Source organism: Anoplolepis gracilipes, chromosome 2, assembly GCF_047496725.1.
Source record: "Anoplolepis gracilipes chromosome 2, ASM4749672v1, whole genome shotgun sequence".
Classification (NCBI taxonomy): Eukaryota; Metazoa; Arthropoda; class Insecta; order Hymenoptera; family Formicidae; genus Anoplolepis; species Anoplolepis gracilipes.
In genome coordinates this window covers 2749097-2770129 of record NC_132971.1, presented here as the reverse complement: position 1 = coordinate 2770129, position 21033 = coordinate 2749097, and the positions used below count along the sequence as shown (strand labels likewise).

The 21033-nt window shown below is 36.7% G+C and overlaps 2 protein-coding genes across 3 annotated transcripts in view; both read right to left on the bottom strand.

Annotated features, from left to right (window-relative positions):
* Cad99c (cadherin 99C) overlaps positions 1 to 19183 on the bottom strand; it is a 116310-nt gene extending 97127 nt beyond the window's left edge. The window contains exon 1 of the mRNA XM_072886804.1: positions 19050 to 19183. Within this exon, the coding sequence (XP_072742905.1) occupies positions 19050 to 19052 (3 nt within the window). The 5' untranslated portion in view covers positions 19053 to 19183. The remainder of the gene's footprint in view (positions 1 to 19049) is intronic.
* Mrpl1 (mitochondrial ribosomal protein L1) overlaps positions 1 to 21033 on the bottom strand; it is a 36279-nt gene that overhangs the window by 13132 nt on the left and 2114 nt on the right. Inside the window, exon 9 of one of the 2 annotated variants that reach the window (XM_072886822.1) lies at positions 15816 to 19879. The exons of the other annotated variant lie outside the window; for it this stretch is intronic. The gene's annotated coding sequence lies outside the window, so the exon portion shown is untranslated. Of the gene's footprint in view, positions 1 to 15815; positions 19880 to 21033 lie in introns of those variants that run through there. 2 annotated transcript variants of the gene reach the window in all.

Genomic DNA, 21033 nt, shown 5'->3' with positions numbered 1-21033 from the left:
AGAGAGGGAAGGAGCGGGTGGGAATTTTACGAGGCTCGTTAAAAGCCTTGGAGAGGGCTAGTTATGCTGATTAGATCGAGTTTACATATCGAGGAAGAGTATGCAACTATCACATATTAATAGCATTCGCGCACAAGGACGATAAGGACGACGATCAGCCCCGCAAGAGCCGCAGGTTCGGAAAAGGATGGTCTGTCGTTTTCGCAAAGATTATAAGAAGGTGACGATAACGATAATAAGCCGTGTCACGCGTATCAAAGCCGAACTGAGCGGCGTTGGTACAGTCGGTGCTAAATAACGTCTCATAACGACAAAAAGCAGGATAATTGACAGGAACAGAGGGAGCCGATTACAACGTATTATTTCCTGTAGTTTCACTTCCTGCGTGAAACGCTTTGCGAACTGTCGCGTTGTCTTTCCCTTAATTTAGACCACACAATGGTAATTCTTTGAATGAAATTTATGCAATTATAATACAAAAATTACGAGATATGGTTATTATCTACATGTGTCATAAATGATAACGTGTGTTGAACGACATCTTAAATCACAATGTCTCTATATTCGAGAAAAGAATTATTATTATACATACAGAATAAGCTATAAAAATTATTCTCATATATATATAAATTGTAACTTTTAACCGTTTTTCTCGCTATTATCTTTTTGCAGACTTGTATTTTTTCTTCTTAAGATTTTGACTCAACGCAACGCACGTGTTATACAACAAGCGCGTACGTCCGAAGCTATCACGAGATGAGCTCTCAGCATATCCGCATCACGCGCAATTAATTTCACGCGAGGCTCACGAGAGCTCGATTTGCATGTCCCGACAGCCGTAGCGCTATTTTAGAGATAGTATCTGCTCGTAACCAGGAACCCACTGCGATATTAAACGCTTCAACGGGTTTCGAGCGTTGACGCGTAAAACTCGAGAGACAAAAAATCGCGAAAGTTATTACGCATCGTAAATATAAAACAAGTATATTTTAAAACGACTAAAATTAGTGTCTGGCTTTAGATAACTTTAAGAGCAATTATTGACAAATCTGATCGAATAATACATATAATAATAAAAATTAATAATTTATAACGGAAATTTCTACGAGATATTGTATATGAATTCAGCAGTCTCGCTCTCAGATGAAAGAAACTTTGTGGGAAACAATTTTCACGCTGCGAAAATCTGAGTTCATATTTAAATTTAGAGATATCAAGGCACTTGAATATTACCGCACGAGTAGAAGGAAACTATTTTCGTACTATAACGTGCGTATCTGAAAGAGTTAATGTTACGCTTAAATATCGCTAAATTTACTTTATCGATCGTTATTGTCCTCGTGACCGAAAGATAACACACTTGCTCAGCGAATATTTCGCCACGAAACGTGCACGTCACCGTACTTTTGCTTTTGATTTGCAGAGCTATAGGTGACGTTGCATTTTTGTCGTACTCTCATTTTTTAAAATTCACGTAAACCTACTTTTACGGTGTAAAAAGAAATGGAGCATCGCGCTATGCATAAAATAATAATGTTCCGGAACCGAAGAGATAACATCAACAGCGGCGTGCATCCGGGAAAGTGCAGGCAAACGCCCAGGGAGAAGGCTGGGGGGTCACGCTTTTAACATCTTCTTTTAAAGCTTTTGTATAAAAGAGAGCGAGCTGTTTTGCACTCGGGTTTTTTTACGTGAAACCTGAGAAACGACTTTTGAATTCTTTGTCAAGGGAGAAGTCAAACGGTATCTTATACAGTAAAAATATATGTCCAAATTACTATTTACGTAACAGTATTATATAAACTTAATAATAATATTAATATTTTTAGAATGTATATGTATTGTGTTCGCAATAAATTCACAGTCAGAAAAATCCATCCTTAAATTAAATTAAATTTACATTTTTTATTTGCCTGCAATATTCTATAAAAGAGCTATCTTTTATTTTTCTTTCACTGAAAAACTCATAGAAAACTAATATGGAGAAAGCATTCTACTGAATGTATTATTATCACTACGTTGCACATCATGGTGAATAAATCGAAATACACTGTACACTGTATATCGGCTAGATCAAGAGTACGCTTGTGATTTATTTATTAGTATATCATCTTCAGATACACACACATACACGCGTGAGCGTTACAAGCGGATACGATCGCCGATTCGTCGATGAACGGGAGGATCTATGGTTTACCGTCCCTTATCTCGCTCGAGCCCGAGCATCGAAGGCAAGTTAATTTTACCGTAGAGAGAGGATGAAGCCTTCCGGCTCCGGGCACTCGCGAATAATCGCGCATCCTCGAGGAGCTCGTGAGTCACGGCCGGAATTAGGACAGCGGTCCGCTAAGGTTTTCTCGATCGCGTCAAGGCTTCGTTTCCGGCCGTCGAATTCACCGATAGATAGATAAAGAGAGAGAGAGAGAGAAAGAGAGAAAGATGGTCAACCCACATGTTGATTTATCGCGCTCGTTACAAGCGGCTACTACTGAATTCGCATTGATTTATGCGCGTCTGCAAATCAAGCGCGAAATAGAATCCTCCTTTCCGCTCCGTGTATGCTTCCACTTTCGGATCCGCCGCCGCGAGTTACACGCGATCGTGCGCGCCGATAACGGTATCGATAACTGATGCATTCTTCCTTCGCGGCCCGCAGTTACGCGAACAACATCGTCGATCTAACGATTACTAAATGTTGCGTAACATTGCGTCCCGTTGATTACATTGGCGAGGTGATTATTTATAGGCGAAGAGACTCTTCCACGCTCGAGCAAGCCGAAAAGATAATCCATCTAACGCGTTCAACCCGCGGAACGGATCGCTAAATAGTATCACATTGCCAATTATATACGCGTTAGCTTTCTAACACATCATTTTAATGTCTTCTCTGATGTTAATATTAAAACGTTAGACTCAAAATACGTCGGGCGTACAAGCATTGTTCACAAATGATGATAAGGTCTGATTTCATCAGTCCAGTTAACTGTAGTTTAAATTAGATTTTCATCTATTTTTCAAAAATAGCGTTTTCGATTGAAACAGGTTTAACCAAAAGCGATAAATGATATGATTGCATCTCTGCCAATAAAAGACTTAAATTGATAGTGAAATAGTAATTAATCGAGATTGAGTTAAAATCCGTTCAATCAAAAACGCTATAGGTCTCTTTAATATTCCGTTGGAAATTCACTGTGAAAACGACTATTGCGAATTTGCGGTCGCGTAATCATCAATTATTTCGCGCTTTTGCGCGGATATACGCGCGGGATTTGTACAGGGATCACTGCTATGAAAGACGTGATTCTGCAAAAGCGGCGGTTATAAATCGCCAGGGTATTGATTGCCGAGGGATAATGGAGAGGCTCCGTGCGTGGTAATGAACGCACGCGTTAAAATCGGACCTCTGTATTTTATCGTGCGGCGCGATGTTTTACGGTGCCGGAAGTCGGACGGCGCTGGAAAATTGAATCGTTCATAAAGCGCGACCGGCTATTATTATATTTCCATCATTTTCATTAGATCCCCGCGAGAGGAGCATTCCACGCGCCGTCTTGCCGCGACCCTCCGCCCTCCTTGTAACGGCTCGTTCCTCTCCCAGTGCTAACTGATAATTACGTTTTAGCACGATGTGCGATAATTACACGGGGGACGTTTCAATAGCTGTATCTCTATCGCTAACGTGGAAGCGTTTTTCGTTGAGCTTTGAATTTACACTTCACACGTTGCGTTTCCGTCACGTGGCATGGCCGCAATAACGTAATCTCAAATCTTCCCTCGGCGCGAACCCTGGGAATACAAGGTGCAATCGTTGACCGCACCTCGTGCGAGAACCTCAGGGTCTACAAAGATCCTTCCGCTTTACCCGAACGGATCTTTAACCCCGGATGGTAACTGAACCACGACGCAAATATCTCTTGCGCATATTCTGTCGGTTAACTATATTAACTATATTAAATATCTTTGACCTAAGCGCCTTTAAATGTCTAGGACTTGTACAATATAGATTATCTAGCATTATAAATTTGCTTTCACATTTTTTTTGCAATTTATCTTATTGTTAGCTTTGCCGACGAAAGCTAACTTTCAAAGAGAGACATATGTAAATATTTTTTCCTTAATATCTAATTCTAATTATATTATAGTTTGCGATTAAGTAACATTAGTTCTCGTTATAAAACGTTTTATCTCTTTTTAACCTTATCTTCATAATTCTACATAAAAATATTTTCTAGTTGCATTACTCAATTTTTTTCGTTACTTTCAGCATTATTTTAATTATTACTTTATTTATTTTTTTGCTTCTCTCTAAGAACAAGTTGTTAAAAAGAATAAGTATATAAAGTAAGAAAGATAATGTACAAATTTATAATTCATTTGCAAAAAAAAAAAATATATATAATCGTACGACAGATATTACAAACAATTTACATATTAAAAAAAATTAATCTTTAGAAAACAAAATTGCACAGTTTAATCAAACTTATACAGAATCTTATTAAAGCTTTAATTTTTATATTTTTACTTTTAATAGTTCTTACACACACAAATTAATTCTTAATTTTTATTAAATCCTTTCGTAAACATTTTTTTTCTCAAAATCCGAGTTATTCAAAAGTTAAAAGTTATAATTACTTATATTACAAAATATATAATTATTATATACAAAAATTATTAATTTGTACTCATTGTGAAAGCCAGACATGAATACGCAAAACATTTGCGTGAGTCACGAAGAACCATGAAACGGAGTGTCGTGCAATAACCGGATCTCCCGTGTGTTTTTCTCGAAAAAAAAAAAAAAAAAAACACTTAATTAAGCGACGAATTTAAGTTTGAATGACGTAGCGGGACGAAAATGAGTATCGTCGTGGTGGTGCACGATAATCGCGGGACATTGCGGGTCTTCTCGTCGCTTCGCTAATTGGTGAAACGAGTGGCAGCGTCTTCTCAGTCTTCGCTGCTAAAATTACGTCGATATAATTAATTGTCGTTGCTCGTTACGAGGGGAAAGGGTTCGGCAGCGTTGCGAAAGCCCACGCCGGTAAGTAATTAAGCAAGAAAAGAGGAGGGGACATCGTCTCGCGTTACGCACCGTGACATGAATCTGTCCCGACGAAGTTCGGCGAAATTTAACGACGGCACGTTTCGCAAAAACCGCTGCACCTACCGCGTTTACCTGCCGACTTTTAATTATCCCAGCCCACCGTTCTTAATCTTTCCTAAGATATGCCGGTCAGAGTCTCACGGGCTGGCTCGCGAGGTTTTCACAATGTGCTGCCACTTTTAACGAGAATTCATCAAACGCGTAAAATAAATTATGATTTCCCGTCATTTCAATCTTTAAAAGTAATCTAACTGATATAATAAGCATAATATAACTAGAATTCAAATTCTAATTTATTTTTTTTTTTTTTTTTTTTTTTGTTAAAAGCAACTATGTATTATAATAGGAAGTATCTTTGTACATAGAATTGTAAAATATTATAAAACCAATTGTAAGAATCTTTCTCAATTCTTTTTTCTGTTATACTTTATAAAATATTTTATAAAATTTATAATTCTTTGAAAATTATATTTTATAAAGTATATCTAAGTATAATAAATAATAAGGCAGATTTTATTTTAACAGAAACTCTAATAATTAAGGAAGAAAATAAAAATTTATATTTTTAAAGAGATTTTTGGGAGAAATAAAGGTTGCAAAAAAAAAAAATTAAATTAAAGTATTTATTCGATAACCAATTATGCGGATGACTTTATATAAGACTGGTTAAGAGTTAATTACCAGCGTAATGAAAAGAATTGCAACGATGACGCTGGGAACATTTGGGCGTTCAAATAAGTGCACAATATACTGGTTTACTTTTTCTCGCGAAAACATTACGTCACGCCGAGGCAATTTTCAATGCATTTCGCACGTATAATCTCGACTTTTAAAAAATCGCAGAAATCAATTTTTTTGCCAACTAGTTTATTGTACAACAATGATTTTATTTTTTATTTTTTGCGCCATAAATTTCGCGCGTCTTGTTCTTCACTCGCGCAATCTCTCTTCCGGTTCTTCTTTATCCGATCGCGAACGTGGGTGTCATACGCCGATTATGCGGGATGGGCATCTGCATAGCATGCGCGCGCTATTACACTTCTCAGCTACAAGGAACAATGCCATTATATTCCCGCCCTTCGAAAGGCACGCGGATGTATCTGGTACCATTATACCGCCGCGAAATAAAACAGATCGGCAACGAGATCGCAATGAGATAGACGACGAGCATAGCTGCTCTGCATAGTAGTTTATGCACCATGCAACTATAAGCAGCCCCGACGATGACTTATTCGAAGCATCGAAGCTCCCTAATGAGGGTTTCTTCTCGCAAGACGTCCCATATAATGGAGACATCTGTCGCTCCTACATATGTATATTCTAAGCAAGCATTCTCCCCTCTCCTTGAGGAAAGAAATCTAAAGCTTTTCCTTGTGTAATATAAGTTGACTTATAGAATCATAATTTATTTTTATTTTAATTTAATCATAAATAATTTCAATCGATATTACACGCGATAAAAAGATTTTAATAGACCGTTAAATAATTTTATGGAAATACAGTTGAGTTAGATTTTCTCTGTTCGATATTTATTTCTTTTGTTTTTTAAAAAATATATTTACCCTTAACTAATACATACTACTAATGAATCCGTACAAATACCAGCGTAATAAATACCGCAGCGTAATGAGCGTAATACGTTAACAAGCTAACAAAAAATTTAACAAAAAAACGCCTAACAAATGGATTGATGACACGTGTACATATGTATGTGATTTCATTTATGATACTGAAAATTAATAAGAGGTCTCTCGACACTTGACTCAATATCTTAATCACGGATGTCAGCGACGAGATCGTTAAATATCGCTCACTCATTAAACACGAATAGTAACGAAATAAAATTCCTTGGGATAAGAAGACTTGAAGTCACATTTTTAACGAGGGACGATTTAATCCAACTTCTCCTCTTTATTGTTACATCAAGAAAACTTCCCCTAAAAAACCGTTGGATAATATTTTAAAATCTTTCATCTCGACTCAAATTAAGCGTATCCTTAATAAAAAATCGCCAACAATTTCCACAAATCAAAAGTGATTTAGAAAAAAGAATCTTCTTTTATCTGATATATTTTGTGATAAGCAATTCATTATTTCGACGGATGCCCAATTAACTAGCATTATGAGTTTGATATATTTTTCGATTAGCCATAATATCTCTCGCGAGGCGTCGATCTCGACATACATAACCGGCTAATCAAGACGCTAATTACAAGCACGCTCGCAGGCGTCGGATCGTTAGGTCGATACGTAATAACGACATTTTCATCTTCGTTCTAAAGATTCGTTGCAGCTTCGCAATTACGAGATATGTGCGCGGGCGAGTGCTTTCTCGAACACGATCCGAGAATAACGCATAGACTTGTATATCCAGCTATATGCTCGCCGGGCCGAGAATAATCGAAATTACGCATCGGTGCGCGATTTCTCCTTCGCTGAGTTCCATAAAAAACGAGGAATCGCCGTGTACGGTAAAGAGAGCGAATCTCGCGGAAGTCTCATCTGGAAATGTTTTTAATATCGATATTGAAACAGCGCTGGAAAATCTTTTCGCCGAATGGCATATACGAGACATCGTAAAATCTGCAACTTTATGTTTAATGGTTAATAAATTTTAATTTTACTAATTTCAATGATTTTTTCCATCAATTTTTTTCTTCTTTTTTTCATTAAACGAAAATTTAAATAAAGTAGTTAATATAACTAAGTAGTTAAATACAACTTTTATACACATATATATATAGTATATATACACGAAGTATACATCGATTAAACTCACGTATATAGTTTGAAGTCTGTGCAGACGAAATAATAAATTTTTTAATTCCTTTTTTGTACTTGACTAATTTTTGCAACGATAATTGAAACACTTTGAAAAAATCATATTATAATAATTGCAGTCATGTTTGTCGAGATGTTAAGAAAAGAAATAAATAACTTTTAAATATATGTATATTTCTGAAGACCATGTTTGTAAAAATCTTTAAAAAAAATTTACATATCTGAATTAAAATAAATTTGCACGAATGAAAATTAAGTGACAAATTAAAATAATGATTTAAAGATATACAATAAAGGGAAAATTTACTCTGCTGTATACATATATACTCATGATCAGAGAAAGTTTGGTCTCATCCTCGGATATAAATCGGTAGTTAAGACGATCGACTCGTCGATCGAAGGAGAAAGCTCGCAGTTTCCTGTTACATTCAAGCAGTCAAAATTTCGGCATTCTTCGACATTCCATTTGCCATGGTAGATATAAAAAGGCGAGAAAAAGAATCTCAGAGGTCGATCGACCTATCTGCCAACGTGGATCGCAGACGAGCCTATTCGATTGCATTTTTACGACGTCCAATTGTCAACCCACGCCCTCGCCCGCTTGAAATTTACAGTTGTACGGTGGGAATTTTATGTTTACGACTTTTCGTTTTTCTTTTCTGTCCCTCTCCCTTACGTTCCTTACGCTGACAGATTTTCTCGTAGCCTCTTCTTTCTTATCCTGCATCGTATCGTGCACCTGGCTACCTACTCTACGACCTGCTCGTCCGTTGATGTGCGCGGCTAGCAACTGTGCGGTTAAAAGCGGCACATAGACAGACACACACACACACACACACACAAACATATACATACTTGTCTCTATATAAGAGATTAAACTGGTAAACTTGCCCGAGAAAACATTCCTCACGCGCTTACAAACGTGCTTCCGCGCCAGGGAGGATATACCTTTTTCAGGTATTTTGGCGCACTGTGTTTCTCAACCATCGTTTTTTACTGTCATCCAAAGACGGCTGACATTCCATAAATTAGAACGCAATCATTGCGGTTTAATTTCAAATATATATTTGTACGCTTGCATACTCGAGAATCGCTTTAAGCGAGTAAAGATCTCGAAATAGCTTTTACAATCATCCTCGGAAAGAAAAACTCAAAATAATAAACAAAAATAATTATAAAGTATGAGGAAATAATAATAAAAATGTTAATGTAAATGAAAAACGCAAGAAATCATTCGTTCCTAAATATAAATATAATTATACGAGCAAAAAGTACACGAGATAAATTTAGTGCTATTAGAAAATTCGCTGCGTATATCACTTGTTACCGTATAATTATTGATGCAATCGGTATCTTAAACTTACGCGCAATAACGCATTAAGAAAGATGCACCCGGAAAATATGCATCTCATCTCGCCTTGAAACGGTAACTACATATGTAATTCCAAAAGAACGATTAATGCGACAACTCGCGAGTGAATGATAAATAATTCCACAACGACGTGGATGTGCACGCATTCAGCATGGCAGTCGTTCCTCAACTACGGATTTATAACGTTGATTTATGACCACTGCGAATAGGTATGGCGTGAGTTCCTAATCACCGACATTAGTACGCATTAATGCGCGTAGAAAGCACAGATTGATGCTTCTGTCTCTCTCTCGAGAGAGAGAGGAAAGAAAGAGAAAGATAATTTAAAAATAATTTATACGCACTATACAAAAATTCAGAACGTCGCGGATATGTATATATATATATATGATCGGTAGCGTTCGGTAGTCTCTGATCAAAACCTCATAGAGAAAATGCAGCTATGTTATAAGCAAAATATAATAGAATACTAAACTGTCGAAGGAATCAAGCATTGAACGGAAACTTTCTCGGACATTATTGCACGATTTCCTCGTAATTACATTACCGTGACATTTTCTCCCTGCTTATAATGACCATTATTATTATTGATTACCAATAATCAATTATTTTATTATTGTAATTTCAATTTCTTCGTTATCTTATTATCTATTATAATACTATATCATTTTATTAGCAATCCATATAAAATCGTGACAGACGCCACAAATCGTTGATGATATAATATACAATGATGAAACGCTCGCGATTTCATCGCGCGAAAACGCGTTGATCGCGAATTCAACATCTCCGAATATTTGACGAATAAACGCACGTAATAAACAAACGGTAGGTTATCCGGGAAGATTTACACGTCGCGGACCTTGATTAGAATGGAAAAAAATCTGCAAAATTTGCCGTAATTGTACACACAAGTCGCGCGTTACATCAATCAAACGACGCGGGAACAAACACAAGTTCCGTGCTAACAAATTCTTCACGTCGCCGTTGGGAGCAACGATACCGATGCGAATATGACTTGTCGTCGCTCCCTTACGCTCCCTTGTCTAGTGTATAAGTCAAGCCCACGGGATGTCGTCACGTTTCTCGTGTTAATATGCGAGGAACTTCCTCTTTGAGAGCGGAGTCCCCGCAGCGGAAAGGTGGTCCTCGTGAAGCTCACAGTCACGGTGCCTTGCGACTTTTGCACAGTCGACACATTTATCTCGCGAGAAAAATCAAAAGCGACTGAGATGAGAAAAGCGAGTATAAATAACGCTAGAATTAAAGACGCGCGATTATTTTGAAAAAGATAATATATATTGAGAAGTATTGCGCATGAATGAATGATTGGAATTGAATCATGGAATTTATCAGAAATGTTAAAAAATCAGAAAATGAAAAAAAAAAGAGTCGCAAATCTTCGTCTAGAAAATTGTAAAATTATATAGCATTTTATCCTTTCCGTAATATAATATATTCTTTAATTTTATTTTAACACGTTATATATGATTATAATATAAATCAAGTAGAAGGTAGTAGAAAGTTGTCGAGTGTCTAATATTACTATTTAATGATTGGAAATTCACATGCAAGAATAAAATAATTGCACAAGATGTTTTTTTTAATTTAAAAAGGAGAATATTAAAAATAAATTGATATAGATTTTAGGATGTTTCTAACTAGAAGATTATTGATCAAGTCTTCTCTTAAATACGTGATGTTCTGCCGCTTTCCTTGGTAGAAATCGCTGTACGCACGCAATTAAAATGATCATTAGATCCGACCATAATCGACGAAAATAATTCGTGTTAGCTTAATTCCAAAGATATTTAACGATCGTGAGATGCATTAGTATTACTGCGAATCAACTTCCTCTTTCCTGTATGTATCTACGCATTAATCATATGCCAAAGTTATGCGCGCACATGAACTTGAAAGATGATGTACGAGGTAAGAGTATGGCAAAAAAGGTCTTTAAAATTATAAAAAGATCGTTAGAAATACTCTTACATGAAAAATTAAGAAAGCTGACGAAAAAGCAGCAATTAAATCTTCATTATGAAAAGGACCCCTATGATCCTTATGGAAAAGCGGCTGCGGTCAAATTGCTCTATTTTGAAACATGTTGTAATGAAAAAATGTCTCCATTGTCACAGTCCCATAATATTAAGGGATAAAGAAATATGGATCTCTAAAGTCAAAAATAAAATATACATATTCGCGTGCGCGTAGACACTCAATACGAATGCACATGCATTTGTACTCATTACACATAGAAGAAGGTATCTAGGTTATCTGAAAGATATATGCAGACTCTCAGATTCTATGATTTTACAACTTCATATCTCTTTATTCCTTTATGTAGTTGTGACAATGGAGACATTTTTTCAGAGAATGCTAAAAACTACAACATATTTTAAAATGAAGCAATTTGACCGGAGCTGCTTTTCCATAAGAATCGTGCGAGATTTGTTTAAATATTATATTAGAATATTGAAGAATATTATGAAAAAAAAAAAAAGAGTTTTTTTTTCTCTTGATTTTCCATCCTTAAATCGTTTATAAAATATATATTTTTTTTATTCTTGTTATCGAATTCTTGAAAATTTAATACTTAATTTTAGTAAGAAATAGCATATTAAAAGTAAGAAAATATTTCTTGCACTCAGCAATCTTTGTAAGAGGTGCACTACAAGAAAACCACAAATAGGTAAATACGCATTATCGCGAGGAATATAAGAAAGTTGATGATATATTTCCTCTTTCTTATTCTCTCTCTTCGCATCTTCGTATGTAGTGAAAATCGTATCGATGACAGGATCGTGATAATGATGCGTGTTTCTCAATCAGCTTGCTGCAATTTTCTACATGTCGTGCAAGAAATCATTTTGTACATACTACGTTAATTTCCGGAAAAACTTTAATCATTTCATAAGATTAATAATAGTTACTATGATGTTTCAGTGAAGCGTAAAGTGAGACGATAACATTCTCTTAACTTTAAATATTGCAAATTAATTTCAAAATATTACAAAGATCTTGCAAATTAATTTCAAATATAGATTTATCGAGAGACATCTTTATTTAACGAACTTTGTTATCAGACAGACGGAATGTAAGTATAGACACAAATTTCAAATATGTCGATTAATCAATAATATCTGTATATCGCAAATATGACCTCTACGTGTAAAAATAAAAATGAACATTTAGTTTAATATTTCAGTGTTTACAGGAAAGATGAGATGTGAATATGATTATACTCGATTATTTAAAATCAGGGGAGTGAATAAAGAATGACAATAGGTGCACAATTCTCGATAGATTGTCAAACATTCAGCAATAGATTTTTATTTTTCTTTCCCAAAGAACAAAGATGGGGCGCTCTAATTTATGCTTCATTTAACCGTGTACCTGTTACACGGGAAGAAGAAGGTGTTAAAGCACGTTGCAGCCAGCTGCGTAAACCTGAACAGCAGGTAAGTACAGAGGTCATGCGTAGCGTTGAAACGTCGAAAGGAAACGCGATGGCGAACAAGACGGACAAGATACACGTGTCTCGTACTGGTGCTAAGTTACGAGAAACTAGTCGTAAATCGAGACGAGGTGCTTCGCCGCCGTGGGCGCCAATATAACGGTGACGGTCAGGTCGTCGGTGGCCTCCTTTTTGCGCGAGACACGTCCCTCTCCGCGTTCCTCTTCGGCGGCTTCGGCGATTCTTCGCGTAACTGTACATTCGTGCACGTTAAGCCCTCCTCATCGTCATCGACCTGAGAAAGGCGCACAAATACCCGGTGTCATGATATTATATGCATAAATCCAAGAGTGCAGAATTAATAGAGAGGAGCCTTAAGGCTCTTCTTCCACTTCCTGTCTGCCAGACCGAGTTATGCCAGATAGAGATCACACTCCATTCATGCGCCAGGAAGGGCACGAATATCAGAGCGCGTGAATATTAGCGTGTAAATGAGTTCGTGAGAATATTAACACGGCTTAATACTTTTCCAATTGCCACGAAAAGATGATACAATTTCAGCCAATACCAGTATAAGCCAGAATAATGCGAGGTAAATGAGCCTCGGGCTGGACTTATCATTGTCTGTGTTTCGAGAGATCGGGATACTCGCGTTTACGAGATACCTGTCCGATCGGTTAGCCGTGCCGTCAAAAAGGAATCTTGAATCGCACGTATACGTTTCCTAACCATCGTAGAAATTCGAGGAGAGCGTGGTAATCGCCCCGATCAATGACGTATTCTTGAATCACTTCCTAGGAAAATGAGCGAGTGAGAAGCGTGTAATTACGATTCCTTGAAAACGCGACGGGATCTCGTACTCGAGTATTGCACAACAATGACGTATGGAAGATCCGCTGTTTTTGCATCCGCTTTCAGAGGTACGAGAGCTCGGAACGAATTGTGTCAGTCTTCAATCACGATGACTTCGAACTTGATTCAAAAGACCGCGAACATATGAGACTTTTTGATATTTTTAATGTACAGATTATTTCGAAAAAAAAAAAGTTTACAATAACAGATTTTAATTTTAAAGAAATTAATTCTCTCTAATTTATTACGTTAGACAACTATATTGAATTAAAATGGAATTTTTTTAATTACTTAAAAAATAAGAAACTTATTTATTCTCTAATTTATATTTAATAATTAATTTATCACGATTATTTTATGATATTGTAAAACAACTTATGTGTTTATAGAAATTTATAAAACAAAAAATTAAAAAATCCTGCATTCGTTAAAAATAACTATATAAAGGTCAATTAAATTCGGCAAAGGTATTTGCTTGCTCAATTCACAAGAATTTGAATATTTAATGACAGAGCATGTGATAAGCTATTTTATATATTCTTTATTAGCAATTTAAATAAACCCGAAAGTAACATTTGTCCTTTTATTCGTTTATTTTTATCGATTGCAAGCAGTGAAATTAACAGGAAGAACACATTAAATTACGCTGCATCAGCGTTTTACCGGCCACTGTCGCGCGTTTTCTAACACGTGGGAAAGAAGCCCGTGTACGCATCGTGCTGTAACCGCCATGAGAATTCACCTTTTGTTACGGTTACACATCCTATATTCTGAGAGGGAAGGAGAGTTTCGTTAGAACGGATCTATATCTCGTTAGTTTTCTTCGCACGGTCGCGGCACTCATTAATAAATTAATCCAAATGACGCCATCAAGAAAAAATCTGACGCACTCAATATACGCGATCACGTGCATACTAGAATATGTACTCCGAATAATAATGTGAATTAACGGTCAACGCACTTATCAATCGTCCGGTCTCGATCGTTTCTTTCGAATCGCAATTTTATCATTATCGTGCTATCATCAACGAGGCGAATCGACTGTTGCACTTGTCAAAGTTCGTCATCAATGTGGTCTATGGTGAATTTCATAATCGACAAATTTCATAGCGACCACCGTCGCTAATAAACGTTCCGCACGACAAAGATTATTTAATACTTATCTAACATCTCTTATGCAATCTTCCTGTTTGTTACGACAGTCGATGCGTTTATGGGCGGTTAGGAATACTAATAACTAATTATTTATCTAAGCATATGCAAAGATTAATAAATTCAATCTCATTTGAATTTCTAGAATCAATCACCTGAAAGTTAGCGGAAAAAAAATTACTTTAGCTTCGTTCTTTGTAATTTATACTTGAAATGTATGCACCTATAGTTACATTTATATTTTATATCATATTTTGTATCATATATTTTATATCATCTAAGCTTCCTCACAGATTTTAATTTAAATCAGAATTTTAATTAAATAAAGCAAATAAAAATAAAAATTATTACATATCTCTTAATGAATTGGTTATTGGCTATCAATTATTAATTATTCAAGCGTAACAGGTTTGAATTGTCTATACTACCCAGTTATACCTTTTACTATCTAATTAAAAAATCTCAATTTCCCCGATACGCATGATTTCCAGTTCATTGAATAATATTAAGACCAGAATCCTTTTCACTGTAACTAGAATGCAGTTCGACGCGATAATGCAACGAACGAACGCGTTGTCATCGTCACCCAGTATATGTCTCGCCAGGGAAGTGAGTAACAAGAAGAACCGGTCGACCTGGCACATAACCGCTTCGTATCTGTCATTTTTCCTTAGCTGATATACCTGCTTCTCTCCCCTACCCACATCTCCTGTCTCGCGTCTCTGTTCTCGCCCGTTCGGACTTTCCTTCGCGTGAATGTCACGCTGGCATTTTGCAAAGCGAGTCGCTAATAACTACTACTACTACTACTACTACTACCATTACTACTACTACAACTTTACTGCTTTAGTTATTCTTTTGTTTCTTGTCGATAAAAAGATATTCGTGCGTTTCTCAACCGCTGCACTAGTCATCGTGAATCTCATAAAATATATAAAAAATATAATATAAAATATAAAAAATAAAATACATAAAATAAATTAAAAATATAGATTTTTAGAATTTTCCTCTAAAAGAATCGTGATATTATCGATTAACAAACGATGCGCGAAATGTTCTTGATTTGTCACGGATATCCGAGGGGAAGAATAAAAGGCTTTTAATGTTTTTCAAACCGACATGCATTGATCTCGCAATTCTCGACCGAGTGCGCGATAAAGAATTGCGCGGTGTTTGAAAAGAGAAAAAAAAAAGGCTAACTGACTGTCTAGAAGAGCTAAGAGTGAGGCGCGATTGCATGATCGGATTACCTCAAGACGCATATCTGTCTCTCTTGGAGTTTCCTGGTGCAGAGATCGGAGTACGTTAGAAACGGTATTACTCGCGGCATACCCGATCCCACGACACGCGGAGAGGTCACGTGGAAGTTCACGGAAGGAAATTCGCGGTCTCACGAAAATCGTCGATTTGCAATTTTCCGGCGAACGAGCGTGGAAACGAAGGAGGGAGAAAAATATAGAGATATAGAGACTCGTGTCGCAGTGAACTGTGTCGGCATGTAGTATGTTATAAGACGTAATTATTGTCTTATAGACCGCGACTCGTGTGCCGATCGACTCTGTCGAGAAAGTCGAAAGGAAGGAAAAACGTCGACACACGTTACAGAGACACGTAGACTCCCACAAGACTATCATTTGCATTCGCTTCTGGAGCCAGGTTTTGCGGCGATCTGGCACGCATGACTGGACCGCGCGTCTCAAAAGCACGCGCGTGTGCAAAACCGTAATTTCGCAGCGTGTGTTAATAAAACGTCCTGCCGCAGTCGGATAATGATCCGGAATCGATCTATTTATCCCATTATACATCGATACGCCGCGATATATTAAGATTGCTACTAAGAATTGCGAACAACATTTCCGAGAGATTCACATCGAATAAAGTATATAATTGAGCGAAATACCGAGAGAGCCGAGAACGTAAACTTAGGTCATATTTATAACTATAGTTTTTATCTTGGAAGCTGTGCGGTTGCGCACAAAATTTTCACAGATCAAAATATCGTTTGGTAAATTATTAATATAAGAACTCTAAAAGAATTACAATAAAGCTTATTTTTAAGATAATTAAGAAAAGTAATTATCAGTTGGAATTTTAAAAATAACTATAATAATCCATAATTTTTTTATTTTCGTGTATAAAAAAATTAGAAGAAACAGTGTTAATAATAGTAAATTAATAGGATAAAGTTCAGAATCTGTCTCTAATTACTGTCAAAATAATACGAATAATTAATCATCATAATATTGCAATGAGCAAGTTATTTTTTTCTAAATTTTGCTCTTTGCATAAATCATTCTTAGAGTTTATAAGATCCAACTAATTAACAACACAGTGGATCTTCGACATATATGCTTCTAACACATCGGCCTTCAAATTGCCTTTCACTGTCGACAGGGATTGCTAGACCAATTTATAGACCTCGGATATTGCCACGTAGAAAGACGCCGTATCGTGATACGGTTAAGGAATTATTGGTACTTAGACCTTGCACACATACGGCAACTTCTTGCCTCGCGTGACTTCGCGACGTGCCGTTTCGCGAAATAGTGGTACGTGAAAAATCTTGACAAGTGGCAGTCGAGGCTTCGACGGTTCTGCAATTTCATCGATACGAATCACACGAACGAGCGATTGTTCCTACGAGGTTAAAATCCGTTTCCTTGAATAAAGATTTCTCTCAAATATCATAAGAAATATCTTTGAAATATATTTGCAATGTTAATAACTAATCAATTAACACGTTTCAAAAATTTGTGTAAGTTTTACCAAATAATTCTCCCTCTCAAGCAATCTAGAAATTAAAAAAATTTACTAAATTAAGAAAAAACTGACAAACAAGCAACATATATTTGTTGCAGAAAGAGAGAGATTGATACATATCCTGATACATAAATTGACATGCACAGATATCATCGAAAAAAAGGAAAATTCGAGTCGTACGATGTGTATAATGTGCATGTACTTATTGAGAGTAAATTACAGATGACTGCTTATGAATTTGGATCAAGACTCGAACGCTAAGCAACACGCAAGGATTCACCGGATCTCACGTTGGAAAATAAATCGAAACACGCAACTCACGTACGCGGCGTTTGCATAATGTCGATGCATCGGTCCGCGATCTATGAGTGCGGAATTAATCCTTTTGTAGAATTTTTTTATAGAAATTTGTAGCACGTAACAAAATAGCGCGCACAAAAAGCTATTATATAAAAATAAAAAATTCTTCCAAGCCGCAATTGTATTCTAATTGTAAGAATTCGATACTATATGTAATCATAATTCTGTGTAAAGCAATAATTTCCAAATTGGTTGGAGTTGGAAACACGCTTGAATCGACATTTTTCATCGCTCACGATTAGTAACCACATTGCGGCGAAGACCGAGGACCAGAAGACACTTTCCACGGATGACTTGTCAACTCCGATACTTACATAAACGCTTTCTCGTCGTTAAAGTCTCGCTAAATATTATTTCTATTAAATATTATTAACGTCACTATTAAAGAGCAGGTGGCCCGTGATTATTATGTTAATTTCTCGAGACATTTCTCGAACGGCGTAGGAGAGGATCTTTCGAAATGCCGAAGGTGCCACGCGTAAAACGCGCGTTCGCGTGCACGCCATAATAACGACACTCGTGCTGCAAATTACGGATACCGCATACCGAATCCGACTGCCGTATTCACCTCGCGAACTCTCCCTCTTCTGCAGTTAGTATATGCGAAATGAAGATGTCAGAATACGGCCTGGGCTTGCCGTACCTTCTCGACCTTTATTATAAGATGCCCTTTAAACTCCGCGCACACACGTGAGAGTAACCGCGCGCATAATTTTGATGCGCAGTTTTATTCAAGTCGTACAATGTTTCCCAGAACTGCTTGAAAGATGATAAAAATAATTTAGATGCAACCGCGTATCATTTGCGGAAAAGAGACTTTTTGCATTTGTAATAATATATATATATTGCAACATTCCATTTGCGCAGGAGTTGTTGCTTCAACTCTACTCTGATTAAGTTTAGTGAAAAAGAGAGTAAAGAGTGCTAGAGAAACTGAGGATGCGATGCAACAATCTAGATCGAAAAATACTATTTTAGATAAAGAAGTTTAAAGTTTCAATTGAGAAATACAATTCAATCTGATGCACCATTTATAACTTATAATGTGATCATGCGTAACGTTTTTTTTTTTTTTTTTTTTTTTTTTTCTCTGAAGTTACGATTAAGAGGCTGTTGCATCTCAATTCCTCGGGAAACGATATTTGCGAGTCATCAGATTCGATTTTGCGAGCGGATATTCTGTAGCGGAGAGACGATCTTTGCAAACTTACCATGACTGGTGCACGTGTGCGCCTGTATGTCACCTAATGCCGCAATTGTTGGCCGTCAAGCAGGGGCATGTCTACGAAGGAGGCAATCGGAACGGTAGACGGCGAGAAGAAAACTTGAAATCGTTGTCTCTTACTCTCTCTCTTTCTTACTCGTCGTGTCGTTGCACCCTGCACAGTCAACACGAATCACACTATACGTAAACACACATGCACAGAGAGAGAGAGAAAGACGCGCGCCGCGAAAAAGGCGCCAGCGCACGCACATACGCGTGCGCCTCCTTCACTTTTCCACTCACAAAGACACAAATTTTCGTGCTCTCGATTCGCACGAAAATTTTCCCGCTTTTCCGAATCTTTTTCTCCCCGATATAATCGAAGAATATTATAAACGAAGGGATTCCCGCGCGAACATCGATATATCGGCGGCGTTGAAAGGGAGATCAAGAAAGGGGAAACATCTCCCTCGGACGAAAATTATATTTCAGGTAAAACGTGCTTGTTCCCCTAAGAACGAGACCGGTTCGCGTGTACTATACAGTTACGCACCTCAGTTAGAGGGCAAGAGAAGCGACGGACGGATTTTCAACCTGGCGGACACCGACTGAGCCCACGACCGGCAGGTAGGTGAGCCGTCGCCCCTCTCCACACTCCGATCGCTCGTTCGGTGCCGCACCACCACCGGTCGCCGCTCACCGTGCACCGTGTTCTCCATTCTCATTTCCCTCGCTTCACTTGCCTCGCCGCTCCTTCTACTTTGTCCGCCTTTCGTCGTACCGTACGTACGCGCGTCTCTACGATCTCCCGCAGAGACGGCTCTACCGCCAGGCAAACTGGGTGAAAGTGCATCGTCGCGTTAGATTATACGAAGGCATTCCTATGTGCCTGCCTTGTAAATACTTTCATCGAGATTCTCGCTCTACAGATCTACTGCATTAATGTTCAAGATCTCATAAATGCTAGGATTCCGCGAAACAAATATTATTTCGTTGTATATAAATAAATTATTAATTGTACTGAATCTATATTAAAAAATTTCACTTTTTGTAAAAAAAATCTGACTAAATTATTTGCAACAGATTACAATACTTTTTGTATCTGTAAAATTTTCATACTTGCAAAGATTTCATCCTTAAGAATTAGAACACAAAAATTTCACTAAATTAGTAAATATTTTTACACATGGGAAAATTATATTAAAAAAAAAAAAACAATTTCTTAGAAAATACCTTTGCTATCGAGAAAAATAAAATAAAATAAAATCGAATCGAATCCTGCTTTTTACCTTGAATTATAATCAACGCATTTACAGAAACCTCATATTTGCAAAGACTTTTGCATACACAAAGGCTTCGTATTAGGCTATTTAGATTTCATCGGATTTCACATTTATACATATAGAGTGTGAGTTAAACATCTATAAACACTTTCTCATGGAAGCCCTTACGTGTACAATGGCTCGCTCAATGATATAGAACCTCACAATATTCACAAATAGTAAATACATGTTTGCCTAGGGCACCTCTATCTCTAGTGCCACCTCTGTCTGCCTCCCCATAATCGTATCGCTTATTAACGCACAAGCGATAGACCATAGTCATCATGCCCTATCGGCGTTAACGAGATTACGTCCTGCATAATTATGCGCGTTTCGATGAAGGATTATTATGGTTACTATACAGGATAACAATTACGTCGTAACAACTTCATATAAAACAATAATAAATTTAAAAAGCAAAATAGAATCGTTCATCTGTTCATTGTAATATGTAACAATATTGTACGAAGATTTTGTTTTTTTAATAACTGATAAAAAATTGACAAATTTAGCTCTTTTAGTGGTGGAAAATAAATATATAAAATATTATATTATATTAGCGACGAGGGAGGAAAACAAAGGTTTTTGCTAATAATATTATTAATATATATATTTAATAATATTATTAATGTATATATTTAATTAGAGAAATTATTTTATAGAGATATA